Source organism: Echiichthys vipera (genome assembly GCF_963691815.1).
Source record: "Echiichthys vipera genome assembly, chromosome: 6".
Classification (NCBI taxonomy): domain Eukaryota; kingdom Metazoa; phylum Chordata; class Actinopteri; order Perciformes; family Trachinidae; genus Echiichthys; species Echiichthys vipera.
The window spans coordinates 18111179-18128314 of record NC_139831.1 but is presented as its reverse complement, the minus strand read 5'-3'; the positions used below and the strand labels follow the sequence as shown (position 1 = coordinate 18128314).

The 17136-nt window shown below is 42.6% G+C and overlaps 1 protein-coding gene across 3 annotated transcripts; it reads right to left on the bottom strand.

Moving 5' to 3' along the window:
* Positions 1-754: 754 nt before the first annotated feature.
* Positions 755-16620, bottom strand: ctbp1l (C-terminal binding protein 1-like). 3 transcript variants are annotated; one of them, XM_083915281.1, is made up of 11 exons: positions 16510-16620; positions 15419-15469; positions 13994-14137; positions 7258-7412; positions 6822-6966; positions 6507-6713; positions 6186-6400; positions 5556-5686; positions 5065-5192; positions 1270-1387; positions 755-1163 (listed from the first exon to the last, which is right to left on the bottom strand). In XM_083915281.1, exons 3-11 carry the CDS (start codon positions 14052-14054, stop codon positions 986-988), a joined length of 1338 nt encoding a protein of 445 aa, XP_083771407.1. In that variant the 5' UTR covers positions 14055-14137; positions 15419-15469; positions 16510-16620; the 3' UTR covers positions 755-985. The 3 variants fall into 3 exon arrangements, with proteins under 3 accessions (XP_083771407.1, XP_083771408.1, XP_083771409.1); XM_083915282.1 differs by lacking the exon at positions 16510-16620 and adding an exon at positions 16266-16332; XM_083915283.1 differs by lacking the exons at positions 13994-14137; positions 15419-15469; positions 16510-16620 and adding an exon at positions 9558-9613.
* Positions 16621-17136: the final 516 nt, after the last annotated feature.

Below are 17136 nucleotides of genomic sequence, written 5' to 3'. Positions count from 1 at the left end.
CAACGTGTAAAGACCTCAGACATAGCACCCAGGCTTCTGGCATGAGATGAAATTCATGCCTAGGTGCTCTCTAATTTGACACTACTATCTCACAACGAAACAATCCATGAGGGGCGAAAATACAGGGTCGACTGTCCTAAAACTAGACGGTCACAGCAGTAACGGGTGACAAAGGATATTGGGTATCACTATCTGAAGTATGAGCTGAGCAGATACAATATACTCTGGCAGAGAGCTCCACGCTGAGAGCATTACGGAGCCCTTTGCTGAGCAAGTGGACGACGGTGCCAGGGAGAGATAAGGGCCAAACTGGACCGTGGGGGAAAATAGACGCCTGGTGGGGAGGACAGGATGTACTGTTTTGATTCTGTCTGGTTTACGTTAGTAAACATTTTACCCCCCAATCTCAAGAAAGGTGGAGGGGGAAGAAAAAAAAAGAAAAGAAGAAGAGCGCAGTAACATGAGCCATTAATGTACAAAAGGGGGGCTTTAACCTTTCTGCCTCTGTGCCTCCACTGGTCAAAGTCAGAGGAGGACTGCAGCAGACTGTAAAGCCTCATGTCAGAAATGCTATATTTTTTTTTTATACAAACAAACACACATTAACACCTAGAACCACAACAGGTCACCTTTCCATTAAAACAACAGCCAACTAAGGATATAAACCATCCAATCATTGAATCCTTGAGAACACAGTTATTGCTGACATTGTGGGGGAGTGAGGGGGGAGAGAGGGGGTGGCAGGTGAGTGGGGGAGATGAGGACGAGGATGGAGCGATGTGTGTGGATGGGATGGGGCTAGCTGTGGATACGTCACTCCTGGGCTGGTAATGTGATCTGAGGAACAAGACTGTGTAGATCCACATCAGGTCAAACTGGCGCTGCCAATGTACTGGAGGGTCGGGCTGTGTCTGATGTTGGGAGATGGGAGGTGTGGGGGTGGTTTTCCAGAAGCGACGGAATGTGCTGGCGACGGCAGGGGGGGCTATTGGTCGGAGGGGATGTCTCTGTCGGCTTCGGCCTTATTAGGGGAGGGAGCGTGAGGGGGGTGGGAGACGGGAGTGATGCCGTGCGCCAGGGTTCCTGAAACGAGGCTTTCAACCGCTGCGCCAGCTCCTGTGAGACCCCCTGCTGCTGCAACATTGATCAGAGTTGGAGGAAATCTGAAACAAGGACAAAAACAAAAAAACCCAAAAAGTCATATGACAGGTGCTCTCAAAAACCCTTTTTAAAGTACTGATTCTCATCTTGTACATCCTCTCCCCTTACCTGTAAGGGGCTCCATTAAGTTCTGGATGAACAGTGGCTGCCTCCATGCTGGGCCACTGAGAGGCTGCCATCAGATACTCCTTATTAACACAGTTTTTCAGACTGTCAGGGATACGGCCTAAAGCGGAGAAAACAGACCATTACTCTTAGAGGTTTTGTGGTCAAACACAGTGGTCATGACACTGACAGCATTTTTCTTCACTACCTGATCTGTTTTAATGGCTGTGCCCAAATCACCACCTGAACATTTCAACCATGGGTGCTGGTGAGAAAGAAATTACTGACTGATCTTTTCTCACTGTAGTCTAGGTGGTGCAGCTTATTCATTTTAAATGTTGCAGTTCGAGGCATTCTGGCCATGATTTTTATCCCTGACAAGGGCACCAATTTATGCATGAAAAGCTTTTAAGGTCGCACTCACACTGTCAATCCGTACTGTGCAAACAGGTTTTACGGGTAAAGCCTTGTTCGTTTGACCAGTGTGAGTGCAGCTGTACAGCGCCTAGCTGCGGCCTGCTTGCCGGGGAGAGCCGTTTGGGAGAGGTGGGCTTTTGTAAAGCACGTTTGCACATGTACGAGCACGAGACAGACAATGCGCGGACATTTAAAACAATGGTGGTGAAAGGTTCATGTTGGTGTGATGCGGAGGTGGAGTGTTTACTGCAGATTTGGTCGGATGAAAATATTCCAAAACAGTCGACAAGATGCACAAAAACTCTGAGGTCTATGGAACGATTTGTAAACAAAGCCACGCATCGCGATGACGTCGATCAATGCATGTGACGTGTTAGGGCGTGATGACGCATAGACAGGCAAGAAGCATTCGCGCGAGGCCCAGGCAGTGCGAGTACAAATGGGCCTGGTCCGCAGGGGGAGGGGGGGGGGGGACAAGTACCCTAAAGCCCGGGGCACGGTACGGACGGACAGGGTGAGTGCGCCCTAAGAGTATGTTACTAGTGATGGAGTCCCATTTCTCCCCTCACCAACTAAAAATGTGTACTTGTAACTATCCAACTACATGTTAGAATATATTTTCCACATTACAGGGTGAAGCTTAGCAAGAACGAAGAACACAGACGACAGTCAGCATCAGTCTTTCCTCCTGTCCTCCCTTTGCTGATGTTAATCAGGGGCCAGTTTCACAAAGATAGACTTAGGCTTAAATAGAACTGCTCAGACTTTTATAGCCGTCTAAATTCATCTAAATACCATGACTCTTAGGCCACAGTTAGCCTTGGGGCAGGGTGGCTAATGGTTTAGGCTTATAATAATCTAAAAATGTCAAGACTAATCTAGCAGCAAAATGACGAAGACTGATCTAACATTAAAAAGACCAGTCTCAGGGCACACTCACACTGTCCATTCATACCTTGCTCAAGCACGCTTCACGGCTAAAGTTTCACCAGTGTGAATACAACCGTTCTGCGCTCAGGCACGCTTGTCAGCCACAGCCCGGTTGGGGGAGGTGGGCTTTAGTAAAGCACGGCTGTACGGGCACGAGTATTGCTGACCGTCCTGAGACTATTTAACTGCTCCCTGCAACGGACATTTAAAAAAAATGCCGCTGAACGTTGTTTACTGCAGATTTGGTCGGATGAAATGTTTAAAAACAGTTGGACAAAACTAAATCTCCAAGGGGTGATGACATAAGCAAAAAGCATTCGAGCCGCGGTCCAGATCATTTCAAGTAATGCAAGTACAAACGGGCCTGGGCCGCGGGGGACGGGGACGATAACCCTAAAGCTCGGGGCACGGTATGAATGGTCAGTGTGAGTGTGCCCTAATTTATCTAGACTACGACCCTAGGGAGCCTACTATCACTTCAAGGTCCAATGACGTCATTGACGAACATAATAATTAGCCATGTGTGGGTGTGGCACTGGGAGCTGTTGGTAGAGAGAGGAGGGGTGGGTTTGTTTCAGCCAGCAGCTAAATTAACAAGAATTGGCCACATTTATGATTAAAAAAATAAATAAACAGTTCGACTACTTACAGACAGCTTATGTTTGTGCTTGTTGAACAGGTGTACTGATAAAGTATTAATTCACTCAATGTAGCTAACGGGAGTAGCTCAACCCTGAGAAAGCAGAGGATATTCTGTAGGGTAACATCGGATATTAACTCTACTGTGTTAATAATTTATCACTGGACCTGTTTAATACCGGATTACAGCACCCATCTCTGTGAAATAAGTGCACATTAAATGACATTGCCATACCCTTGATAGTTTTTAAGAAAATAGACGCATCGCAGCATGTCCCTTGTCGTAATGACAAACAGTGGCCGGTCGACTAAAATGGGCCGCCATGGATACCTCCATACTGACTAGAGTTGGCCAGTGTCAAACGAACTGGCATACGACAATGTCCACAGTAAGGGGGTCGCCACTAGTTCTTTGGAGTCTGATTGGTGTGTCTGAGACTTGACATTTAGACCAAAGATTCACAACAAGACAAGCTGAAACTTGCAATGTGCCGCCTGCAACGTTCTGACACCTGCCAGTTCACACCAATAACATGAGACGAGTGTATCATCACGACGGCAACAACTCTGTGCACCACTTTTCATTATTTTTTGCAGCTGCATATAATTTGTATTGTCTCAAAATGTGAATGAGGTGATATTGAGATACTTGCTACAGGTATATGTCTAGGGATGATGAAACGGCAAAACTAACGTTATATTTCCATCATGCATAGAATTACGCGTTTGTGTTAAGGTGCTCTTCTTACTGTGCTTACATAATGTTCCCGTCTTATCTGTCACTCAGCCCTGTGTGTGCTCAACAATTCTGAAGACGAGTAGAAAGAGGATAAGTCACCAATCAAAGATGGCAGTAGCTTTGGGGGTATGACACATGCGCAGTAAAATCTGATCTGCTCTATCAGAAGTAGCACAACTCCAGTTCCACTGCGCATGTGTCATACCCCCAAAGCACCGCCATCTTTGGTGTCCTTGCCTCTTTCCATAGCCTTGGCCTCTCTGGCCCATCGTTTGTAACTGATTTGACCAGGTGACTTTGCTATGAGCCAATTGGCAATGCCTAACGTTCTAAAACCAGCTGCTGCAACTGTTCCCTGCAGCTTTCTAAAAGGGTTTTGTCTTTTCGCGAGTCTTTAGTTTGAACTGAGCTGAAGACTCATCTGTGATAATAAAAAAATATTTTCATACTGTAAATTAAAAAGTGTGCATCTTGTTCAATAAATTCCGAGTGCACCCCCCCTTCATGACTCCTGACGGCACTATGAGACGAACTGCGGATCACACTGGACAGATGTAGCCAGTAGTCTACTCTTGCCAACATTCAGCCCCAGAATTCAGAGCGAAGCCATTAACAGAACTGCACTACATCGCTCGTCCTACCCTTCTTTATTTCCATCAGATAGTGGTGTAGTAAGGTAATTCTGAGATTAGGTTCAGTTTGTGAAAGTTAATTTCCCACCATGCTGTTATCCTGTATTGCTCTGTGTACAATAACATACAAGGATGAAACAGTTACTGGTTAATGATAAACTGCAGTAAAATTCCAGACGGTTAGTATTACCGTTTAAAATTTGAATTATCATTAAAGCTGTGCTTGATAACCACACTTTGAAAACTCTGTAAAGTGTAATTAAATACTATCCAGCATCTACCATGGACATTTTGATCGTTATTTTGCACAATCAATTAAATAAAAACATTACAAGTGGCAGTGGAGTTGGATTTGTGTAGTTATGCCATCACTGTATCTCTATTATCAGTTAATTTCAGTGAAAGGACAGGCTTGATCCTGTTTAGTGAATAGTGTCTTACCAGTAATAGCCCGCCGAACCTCTCTGGCTGCTTCCTCGCGAGCCTCCACAGATGCCTGCTCACTGTACCAGGATGTGTGCGGGGTACAGATCAGGTTAGGGGCATCCTTCAGAGGGCCTATTGAAAAACTGTAAATAAGGGGAAAGGTTGGTTCGGAGAAGAGCAAGACATGTATCATACACATCTATTTCGGCTGTGAAGTCACGACGTAACGCCCTTCCAAAATACAATTTCCCCGCCCACGCCGGTCCAAGCATTGCATTGCCACAATCCAGCAGTGCTGTGTTCCCCATTGTTTAAACAGATCTGTCATTTCAGCACTATCCTATCGATTAAAAGGTGTCTCCCTGAAGAAGTGAACGTTACTGTCCGCAGGTTCGTTGTTATACCTTTTGTTGGATGGAGCGTTTGGACCGGGAAATCATATTTTGAAAGGGTGAAAGGGTCAGATTTAACAACCCCATTAGGTGTTTCTTCTGTATCATGGTTACCTGAAAGGTTCTGTCTCATGGACATCCAGGGCAGCCCCTCGTATCCGGCCCTCTTTCAGGGCCTGAGCCAGTGCTTTCTCGTCAACCAGACCGCCTCTTGACGTGTTCACCAGGAAGGCTCCCTGACGCATCTATATCACAGAGTTAGTAACAGAATAATTAAACTTCAGGGAGCAGACCATGCCAGTGAAGGCTGAAACTTGAAATCGGCAGCAAAATACAACAGCATAGCCTGAAATCACTCTGCACAAATATATTCTATTTTTATTTAACAGACTGTCCTACAATACGGGAGCAATGTTCGGTTCAGGCCAAACATCAGCAGTCTAAACAATTGTGCTTCAACATTGTCGGCCAAGGAATTTAAGCTGCATATAAAAACAGAATGCCAATCCTTGCTGGTAATGTCTGAGCTTTTTATTTGCACAATATCAACTGACTGGTCTCATAGATGGTTCAGGGTTCTGCACATTAAAGTTGACAGACTGCAGAAATAATTTTTCCATTCCTTAATCTGTTACACTGTTAGACAAAAAGGGCGATTTAAAAAAAACAACAACCTACTAATGAGATGGTAAACATGGGACCAAATTAGGGTTTTTTCATATTTCCCGGAGTGTTTCCACACACCTGTTTGATGGTGAAGTCATTAATGAGGTGGTGGTTGTGCTCGTTGAGGCTGCAGTGCAGAGATACACAGTCAGAGTGGATAAGCAGGTCCTGAAGAGTGGCCATGCGCTGCAGGCCCAGTGAGCGCTCTACACCATCGGGCAAGTAGGGGTCATAAAAGATCACACCAAAGCCAAAGGCCTTAGCCCGCAGAGCCACTGCTTGGCCAACACGCCCTGGAAGATAAAGAGAAATGGTAAGGTTCATAACTGGCCATCAACTGTCAGCACAAAATAGTCTGTTTGATTACAAATCAATAAGACGTCCACATTCTTCACTCACCAAGACCGATAATGCCCAGCGTCTCACCCCGGATACGAGCAGCACCGCCTGCTACCTCCCTGATCTGCTCCACACTGGAGGCACGGGTTCCCTCCCTGAGGGTCTGGTGCATCCAGGTGACTCGCCTGTACAGGTTGAGGATCAGACATAGCGAAGTGTCGGCTGTCTCCTCCACAGATGCTGCTGGCACGTTACAGACTGCGATGCCTGATTGACCATTTGAACGTAAGAAAAAATTATGAATGTGTTATTCTATGCGCTAGCTTATGGTTGACTATGTTTTTTTTTAAATATGATAAAGATCCTCCCACTCACCTAGCTCAGCAGCTGCTTTGATGTCAACGTTGTCGAAGCCAGAGCCAATCCTGACAATTACGCGTAGGCCTTTAAACTTTTCCAAGTCGTCTCTGGACAGAGTAATGGTGTGGTAGAGCAGGGCAGCAACTGCCTCATTTAGCACCTACAGAAGACAAATGCATCATAAAAATCACTTTAATCACATTAAACTGCAATTAACACTTAATATTACACAAGGTCGGCAAGGGGCCATTAGATCCACACAATTTGGAAAAATGTTGATAAATTGCCAGGCTGTGTGGTGGAGACAGTTCTGATCGATAGAATGAAGGTGTCAGCGTTTTTTTGTGTTTACAACTTTCATTCCACGTCAAAATGAGATAATGATTTAAGTGTTTTTCCCTCATGGATTGAGATTACAGAATGGACAAGTGTGGGGTAGTGTCTGTTCTACCTTCTCATGAATCTCTTGTGTGGACTGGGCATCACAGAAGGCCACTGTGGCCACATCTTTGAGGATGGGCATTTCCACAGTGCAGTCGCGCCCGTCCAGCAGGGCAACCAGGGGCCGCGGGTGCATTGGCCCGTTTAGGATGGGGGGTCGGATACCTGAGTCCAGCAGGAAGAAAAATATGTTGCACATGAGGTTAAATAGCCAATGATCATTACAAATCCATGACAAAAGCTGCTAAAAATTGTACCTAAATCACATTGAAGGCAAATGAACACTTACAAGTTTTGCTACAGTGACAACTTGCTGATGACAGTTAACAGCCACTTGCATTTCAGAACCAGAAAGACAAAACTAGAAATCAGTGACTCAACCGTCTACATTCCCCATGACTGGACTCCACGAGTCATCATACCCTGAAGTTAAATTTCCCCGGCACATACAGCTAAAGCGGACAGGGCTAACTACCACACTCCACACGTGGACAATAATAACTCAGACTTTTATGACTTACTTTTTCCAACAAATTCAACTCCACCAACACCCTAAGGGATCTACGACGATGTGTGTAAGTGTGCGAGTGTGTGAGTGTTCTATAGTTACAAAAGTGATGTGTAACTCAATCTGTGACGAGGCATGGAGAGTGTCCAGCATCCTGGCCTATTTGGTATTGAACTTCAGCTCAGTTTAGTAATGCTTGGACCCAATAAAAACTGTCCAGTTTTCCTCAGTCCATCTCTGTTCTACTCAGGTCTAATCAAATATCCTCATAAGGGCAAAGTTAGATTTTGGTTAATGTAGCACAAGGGATCCTGACCTGCCACTGTATGAGGAGGAGAAGAGAGAGCAAGAGAGAGAGGGGGGGGGGGGAACTGGGACGGGAGAGGTGATGGGAGTGTGGTGGATGGGGGAGGGGTGGAGAAAACTGCGGGGTCTCGAAGAAGGAGGCGGTGGGGGTTCATTAGGGGGTCTGAGTCATGACCTAAATTCTCCTGTCTGTAAGAGTCCCTCCTTCCTATTTTTCTGGTTCTTCCTTTTTTTAGACACATACATACACACACACACACACACACACACACACGCACACACACACCATATTGGCAAACATCTGCCCATTTGGCCCATATGCACTATGGCCATTTGCCATTATGCCAACAAAGAGAAAGGTGCATATCAAAACAAATCAATGCCATAATAAATGCCACATCTCTGCCAATGCATTGGTACTATGTAAGAGGAAACTGACACAGACGGTTATATCTGTAATATAATATTACACCTCTTTCTCTCTGTCCTCTTCTCAGCAGTTCTTGGCTTGGACTAACCCCAAAAATGCACCAGTACACACTATCTTGTCCCTGCTGCGTGACAGGTGTGTGTGTGTGTGTGTGTGTGTGTGTGTGTGTGTGTGTGTGTGTGTGTGTGTGTGTGTGTGTGTGTGTGTGTGTGTGTGTGTGTGTGTGTGTGTGTGTGTGTGTGTGGGAGTGTGTCTAGCTAGAACATTTACTTGGACAGGGGGCAGGAGGTAATGGTGAGACTGCAGAGGAGGGAAGGGAGCTTGTAGCTGAGGGTGGAAAACAAATATTTGTGAACACTTCCTCTGACGTCTGACCATTTCCCAATGCATGCATGAAACACACACAGGCAAAGAAGAAAGAGAAACGTACAGCCCTGTGTCGTTAGAAATATGTACTACTCTACTGCACTCCATTTAGCACATTCATCGCAGATGGCTCAAGAATGCTAACAGGCCTACTGCTACACACGCTGAACACACAAAGAGACGCCAACTATGTAGAAAAACCCAAAGGGATCCGTCACAAAGACCCCCTCTGAAAAAGTAGTTGTGGAAATATTCAAGTAGGCCTACACAAAGAGTAATTTGAGTATAGGACACTGGCGTACCCGAGGCCTAACTAAGCACAAGCATGGCCGCGCACACAATACAATTCATTCAGTGATTCATTCATTCTCCCTCCCTCTCCCTTTCTTTCCCCTCACTCCCTCCTCCTCTACTCTCTCTCCCTCTGGCCGCAGTTGGAGGAGTAAGAGGTGAGGGGGGAGGGGCAGCAAACGATGATAATGCAGCAAGCAGCGGTACTCCACCCAGACGCAGCTAGACACACACACGGTTATTCAGTTCCTTCTTGACGGCTGCAACAACACCAATACGCTCTAAACATAAAAGGGAAACTGCACACACATAGCTGCTCCACACCCAAACCATAGATCTCTCAACCCACAGTTCACAAATTTCAAAAAACACATGCCAAAATAGAAAACACATGAGCACCAGGCCTAACCTTGCATTATGAAGTCTGTGAGCCTGTCTTCCTCTCTCTCTCCCTCTCTCGCCTTGCTCTCCCTCTATCGCTCTTTTTTCTCCCTCTCTCTCTGTCAGCCTGCTCTTGGCTGGCTGGATCCCAGCTGTCATCCACGCCCAGCCCCTCCCCCATGGCCAACCTCCAATCACAAGCAGCTCCATTGAGGGCCAGCCAACCAGCACTAACCTCATTAGCATAGCCGAGGCTGAGGCCGAGGGCGGTTTGGGCTGTTGTCGTTTTTTAAAGAGACAGCTGGCCTGTTTCCCTGTAGCTGCGGCCACGACCCTTCACCTTGTCCTCTCACCCGTCTCCAGAGGCTCACCCAGACTGTTCCCTCCATTTTAGCACACAATTATGTCTGATCTCCAGCGTCTACTCTCTACTCTACAACAGCTCAAAATCTCATAATTGATCGAGTACACATCTGATTTTCAGTATATATGTAGTCAGAGAAGTCACCACATATATAAGTATTCAGGAATGTAGATATTTCAAGGTACAAATATGGGACATTTACTCTGGAATGTCTGTAAATTGATACAGTAAATATGCTTAAATTGTGTCTGTCGAGAGATGTCCTCCATAAAACTTGTCAGTCATTGTTAGGATCTATTTATTTTTTCCTGCAGCAACTAAAAAAACCAACAAAGAATTGAGACATTTCCCCCAAACTTAGTGGCATTTTTTTTATTTTATAAGGGACACATGTAGATATAATTCATTTTTCATATATTTTGAATAAACCTTTTTTCACATTTATTTTGACGTAGTCATACGTGTATCTTTCCGTAAACTTCACTGCGCTCCTTGTTACTTCTCCGTCAGCTTAATCTGGGCCTTTTGAATGACATTCATATAAGCCACAGTATACCTATGGATGCACAACAGTTGTTCCCTCGGCTGATTTGACCACGGAAATTTGAGTGAAGGCAGCTTGACAGCAGTCAAGACAAACGGGCACTGATGTTGGCTTTATTACCGTCAAAATAGTCTCGCATTGACCTGTGTGTCCATGGCAGAGTTCGCAGCTTTAGTGTCTAGTTCTGTTTTTCATGGTGTGAAATTCAAAGTGTTTCCATATTTTACTGTATGTTTAGTAAGGGTGTGACGAGACATGTTGCATACAAGACCAGACCAATATTGGAGAGGAGATTTTACTCTGAACACACATGTGTGCGCACCGTGCTGACGCCGCTACGTTGCTGCTCTGCACTCATGTACTGATATCGCAAGACAACTTTTAACCCTGACAAGAAATATCGTCACAATATCTGAATTTACTCTTTCTTGCTTCTACTTGTTTTGGCAGTAACGGATGCGACGTTATGTTACTCATGGACTAACAATAAAAGCGGTAACCTCCTCCTACCGCCACACAGACTAAAATGAAGCAATTAATCGATTCAGGCATTACAGAATCGATATTAAAAATTGCTCATACAATATCACAATAGTTAAGCGGAGTGATTTTTCAAATATTCAATACGTAACACACTTCAATCTGTACATTCCTTACATTAAAAACAAAAAAGAAGACTAGAAGACCAACAGTGCCTCCTCCACTCTCAGGGTCAGTTGTTCTTCCACTATACGGCTTAGGCAAAGTATATGAAGCGTGTGTCGTTGTGCATTAAGTTAACAGTAACACCGACAACTCTTCAAGCTGTGGTGAAGTGCCACTCGATAATTACATTTTCCTGCGGCTGAGAGGCGTGTACGTACTTCAAAAGGGAATTTCGGGTATAATTTCCATATTCCTACGCACAAGCGCAACAACGCTGCGCGCCTCTACAATTGTTGTGCTTATAATACGTTAGTTCTATGGTTGAGAAAATGTATTCCCAAAGGAAAGGACTGGCTGTCGGCAAGGTAAAGTGGTGAAAATTTTCTAAATATAGCGTGCACTTATACTGATATTATCTTAAGGGAGCTTTTTTTAGGTGGCTAAATACGTTTTGACACGGCCCCTGTCCATTGCAGTACATTTCTTGGCTTCTGTGCCGGAGATCCTGTCTGCTTCTCCAAAATGGAGGCGTTATACAACCCCATTTCAAAATACCTGAAGTATCCCTTTAAACCAATAGCCTTTCACCACTGTAAAACCATAGAAATAATTTCATTAAAACCACAATATTCCTAGAGTTGTAGGATTAAAAGCAGCCTTTATATAGAAGATGTATACGAACATAATATTGAACTGTCAGCTTCTGGTTTCAATCTTTAAATCAAATCTTTTACCAAAGTTGGATCATATTTCTAGTAGGGTTGTCACAATACAAGAACACTTGCAGAAAATTTTTCAAAAAATGAAGGCATCATTTTTTAAAATAAAGATTAGTACAATACAAACCACATCAATAACACTTTTAAAAAGGTCTCTAATGTAGAGAAAATAAGAAATAAAACACATAACTGTAGGGTGTATATAAATATCACAAATATTTTCAATTTGCCTTTGTTTGGTTTATTGTGTTGTATCTCTCAGGGATTCCTGTGGACATTAAATGATTCCATGAAGGAGGTTAAACCTTGGATTCAGTTGGTGAATAAGTTGTTAGAAGTCATGTTTCTCCAGTGTAAACAGGGATCTAATGTATTCAGCTACAGTCCTGTTTATCTCCTGTGTTTTTGGTGACTTGGCACCATATTATCACTGCTGATTAGATAGAAACAGTGGCAGCCTGCTATCCGGCTGTTAAGTCGTGATGTTATGCCGTTTCAAACCTCGTATTTCTACAACGCTGCAGTGCCGGGTTCCTGTTCTGTTTGAACAGATCTGAGTTTTTAAAAAACAATGTAATTGTCATTTTACCTCTTTCTTATGGATGAAAAAGGTGTCAAACTGACATTAGAGGTGATTGTAATTGTTCACATGTTCGGCCGTTGTCGGTTTTCTTTTAACGGAGCGTTTGGACCTGGACATCATATTTTGAAAGGCTGTTACGTCAGACTGAAGAGCCGGATACCAACTCTGTCTCGTTGCTGGTTTACTTTTCAGACACATATAATTGTGTCATCCTGTTCAATTAACATCTCTTACCGTTAGAGAGACTGATGAGGTCATCTGCTTAGCTACACCAGCAACGTTACTGTTTATTATTAGACGCTAGCGATTTGTTTACATCCTTAGCCTTTCCCTGGTCGTTAGCCTCGTATGCTTCCAAAGGGCACTTTTGCCTTGTTCATTTTCTACTAAAACTGGTCTTGAAGGTCCTCCAGCAGCAGCAGTGCTAGCTGTTTTCATTGAGCTCAGTCTTGTGAATGTGATGAACCAGCGTTCATGTGCTCAGAGAGACGAGCTGTGGCTCCTGTCTTGTAACGCTGCTGGGTAATGTTACGGGTCAACTAGAGGAGGCGGAGGAGACACTGTTGATGGCAAATGTATTGAAAGTTTTACAAGTTAAAATCTAAATTGATACAATTTTATTGGTATTGATTATTTTCCGAGTATCGATTTTTTTTGACAACCCTAATTTCTAGTTTAAATAGGAAAAATCTGCCCTGACTATGGTCTTCCTATAAAGTCAGTACAGTTGCAGGTTTTGGTTGGCTGAATATATATGACACTGGAAAGGTTCACCAAGGTCGTTTTGGTGAGTTTTATCTTGTTTCTGTAGAATTTGAATCAAGTGTGGTTTTTTTTTACGATACTCAGCGAGGCAAATCTGTACTGTACGGTCTCTGTCAATAGAGTCTGGTGGCTTTGGGGAAAGCCTATAACAGCTGTTTCTTTTTTACATATAACTCAATGAATTAAGTGTTTATTTCGACCAGACCAGAGCTGGTATTTGTTGTAACAATAAAAAGACTAACTACAGTTTGGTGACTTTTATTCGATTCCTGTCAAGTTTGAATGAATTGTGTTTTACGAGTTAACATGGCAATTAATGTACTCTTAGTTCTGTAAGAGAGAGAGAAACAGTTGTATATTTCTGTTTAATAAAGAAAACAAGCCTAAAAACAGTTATTTCGTGACATTGTTTGAGCTTATTTTGCTTAGTTACTAAAAAGCTTTCAGAAGGTAGCAAACTCATCGCTCTAGTAAATCTCCCAGAGGAAACACAGGGGGTACGCCACATACACCTGCACGAATACACGAAAATTGATGGTTGTTGGGCTGACAGTAGCCAGTGGGTACATTTTTAGACATTGCCCAGCTTTATTGCAGGTTGCAGCCAAAATGTTGTAGTTTCCATATTTGAAAAACAACAAAAAATGTATATTTTGGTATTAAAGATTATTTTTCATTAGTGCAAAAGTGCTTAACGGCCTATACTGGATAGACTATGTATATAGGTATGAAGACCTCGGTATTATTCAATTATTTTTAACACTTCATATTAAAATAACAAAATGCAACCCATAAATGCAAGCTCATACTTTAACTTTATGTATAGGAACGAATGAAATCTCACCCTCACAAATGCGGTCAAGTCTCTGCCGCTTGACCTGTTTGTGTTTGTCCATCAGTGCCATAGACCACACAGTCTGAACCCGGGACACAGAAGAACAGATCCAAGTGCTATGGAGCCCCTTTAATGTTGTCCACTTAGTTTCACCTGCACAAAAAAACAGAAGAGGAAGAAATTCAGCAAGGAAACAACAATAACTTGTTTTTTTGTATTTCCACATTTAACAACCAGACTAACATGTTCTGAAGAGACCATAAGACAGAAAAAGGCATAACTGCACTAGTAGGCTCCATTGAACTATCTGTGTTAAAAATCAACATTTTTCCTAGCCAAAAATGTAATTATAATATGTTCAACTGTTAAAACAAAGGACATGATACAAAAGAATGTGAAGGATGTACAACAACCACTCCCACTTTTATAAAGCTAAATCAAATTAAACCAAGAGAAATTGTTTATAGTGGATTATTTCCCCGTGCGGGATAAATAAAGTAATTCTTCTTCTTCTTCTTCTTCTTCAATGATGTAGACCAGTGGTGGAAAGCAGTACTTGTACTTTGTTACTGTACTTAAGTACATTTTTCACATATCTGTACTTTACTTAGGTAGATTTAGTTGTGTGCACCTTTGACTTTTACTCCCCTACATTATAGAGCGAATATGTAAATCACAAATAAGTCATAGAGTGTGGTCTATACCTAGTTTGTAAAGTGCCCTGAGATAACTTTTGATATGATTTGGCACTATTAATAAAATTGAATTGAATATCTTTACTTTCTGTTCCACCACATTTCTACACTGGGTTGCTTTACACATTACAGTCACATTGCTGTTTTTTTCTCGCATGAAACATAATCAATAGCGAGAGAGGAATCAGAACCAATCAGAGCAGGCAGTCACAGTCCCTTCTTCAATGACACACACCAGTAAGCACACCAAAAATGGATACGGGAGAGGCTACCACCGAGACTGAGGCTTAGCCAGACATTCACCATCCATGACCCTGTTTGAAAAAGTTATTTGAGATAACTGGGTCTAAAAATTATTCATGGCGATTCAGGTGCCTTCTTGTTATGCCTCAAAAATATGTCTGATGTTATTTTTTGTGAAAAAACTAATTCTGAGATACATAATCGTAAGTCTAAGTGTGAGCTTAGGGGAAAACACAATTAGGAAAATGACCTTTCAAATAATTGATTTGAGATTGTTTGCCACAATGTCAGTATTATCATCTGCAGCATTCTTATTTAAAATTAAAAAAACTGTACTATTTACTACTTTTAAGAATATTTTAAAGCAAGCACGTACTTACTTTTACAAGAAGAAAGGATAATGGGATACTTTGACTTCTAGTAGTACATTTTTGTTTTGTTTATTTGTACTTTTACTTAAGTACTTCCTCCACCACTGATGTACACAGACACTCACCTGGAGAACAATGTCCAGTTGTGCCCAGTCAGAATGACAGATTAGTTTACACTGCAAACAAAGAAAAAAAGAACAAGTATCTTAGATTACATGACCGTGTCAAACAGGATCACTACAAGTGTTCAAAAGATAACTCCATGTTATTACACAGCAGTCAATAACATGTAAGTGCATCCCCTTATGAGAAGCTTGTTTTGATAAAAGGGTCATTTGTGCTCATTCGGGGTGATTCTCAGTTACTTTACTTGACAGTTTCTCTCTATTCAACCATAGCTACAACTTTGTTCTCAACTTTATTCTCGCTTGTAATAATAACAGCACTTAGTGCATTCAGACAGCTAAACAATACAGCGTGAGTGGATAGTTTAACGACAAATAGTCAAAACATCAACGATCTTGGAGCTGAATATCAATGACTCGTTAGCAGCCAAGTTACCGTTAACTAGCTAAAGCTAAATAGCGGTTGGTGCTAACTGCAAGCTAACCTGCTTATCATCGAGGGTAACCGGGACACTGAATGGTGGATAATACACATGCTGCGTGCAAATATTAAATGTATTTAGCTTTTTTTAGGTAGTAAGTCTATCACAAATAGAGTTAGTTTAGCTCGCATAAACTTCTGAACCGCGGTCCGGAGCTAACGCTAACTAAACACATAGCACGACAGCTAACTTAGCTAACAACCCAAACACAAACATTTGACAACTTTTAAGTAATGCTACCAACATTTTTATTAAAACCTACACCTCCCTGCTAACTCTCGAATATACACAGCATTCGGTGTTATTTAACTGTCACTAAGTTATGAAGCGTCTGAATAATAAATAATAAAAAAAGCCATAGCTACATTTATGAGGCAGTGTTGCTAACGCTAGCTAGCAGGAGCCGTTAAGTAGCGTGCCGCTGAGTGGGAGAGATGCACGGGGAGGCAGGGTTGTTATCAATGTGAACTATCTGACCCAGAAGCTCAACAAATCATTCTTACTACAGGGAAACTGTGAATCATCCACGTGACTTTAATCCAAGCAGGAATACTTTAAAAGCCCAGTGACTGAATCTTTGCAACAACAAAAAAAAGTCAAGTTATTTACCCCGGATAAACTCTTTCGAGAGTGCTGAGACAGTGTGCGTGGTGCGTCGGCGGTGGTGTTCCCTCTCTCCTGTTCGCCATGAAATCAGACAAAAGAGGAAGTGGCTGGTTTGGTCGGTGGGTCAGGGAGTCTGTGACAAAAGCATCAGTGGACTGGAAGGAGCGCCCTCACCTTCCACGGCGGAACAAGCAATCTTTTTCTATATAATTAAATACAATCAGTCAAAAACACACAAGAGCTCAGTCAGGAAATTATGATATCCATCCAGATGTAGGGCTGTTTGCAATGTTTTTTTTCCCAAAATGTCTTTATTACATTTTTGCATATAGGCAAAGAAAAGTACAACACAGTTTCATACTGCCAACACTATCCCTCTCAACAACCCATGTCAGACGTAGTCACAGTAAATAACTTGGTAATTAAATGACATATAACATACGCAGATAATTAAGGTACAATGAGGCAAAATAGAGTTAATTTTTTTTTAAATAATAGTAAAAATAAATAAAGTAATTAAAGAAAAGTTTTAAAAAAAAAAAAGGGGGGGGGGGGGGGGGGTCTCTCCAAGCATGAGGAAGTGTCCTCAGCCTGATCAGGAGTAAAAGTGAGACTGTTACTAATAAGAGC

What these genes read in the sequence shown, in the direction of transcription:
- ctbp1l (XM_083915281.1), bottom strand. Translation starts at nt 14,054, where the DNA reads ATGGCACTGATGGACAAACACAAACAGGTCAAGCGGCAGAGACTTGAC. An exon ending in CAAAGCAGCTGCTGAGCTAG is followed by an intron (nt 6,714 to 6,821) that starts GTGAGTGGGAGG and finishes ATGGTCAATCAG; the next exon opens with GCATCGCAGTCTGTAACGTG. An exon ending in CATGAGACAGAACCTTTCAG is followed by an intron (nt 5,193 to 5,555) that starts GTAACCATGATA and finishes CCTTATTTACAG; the next exon opens with TTTTTCAATAGGCCCTCTGA.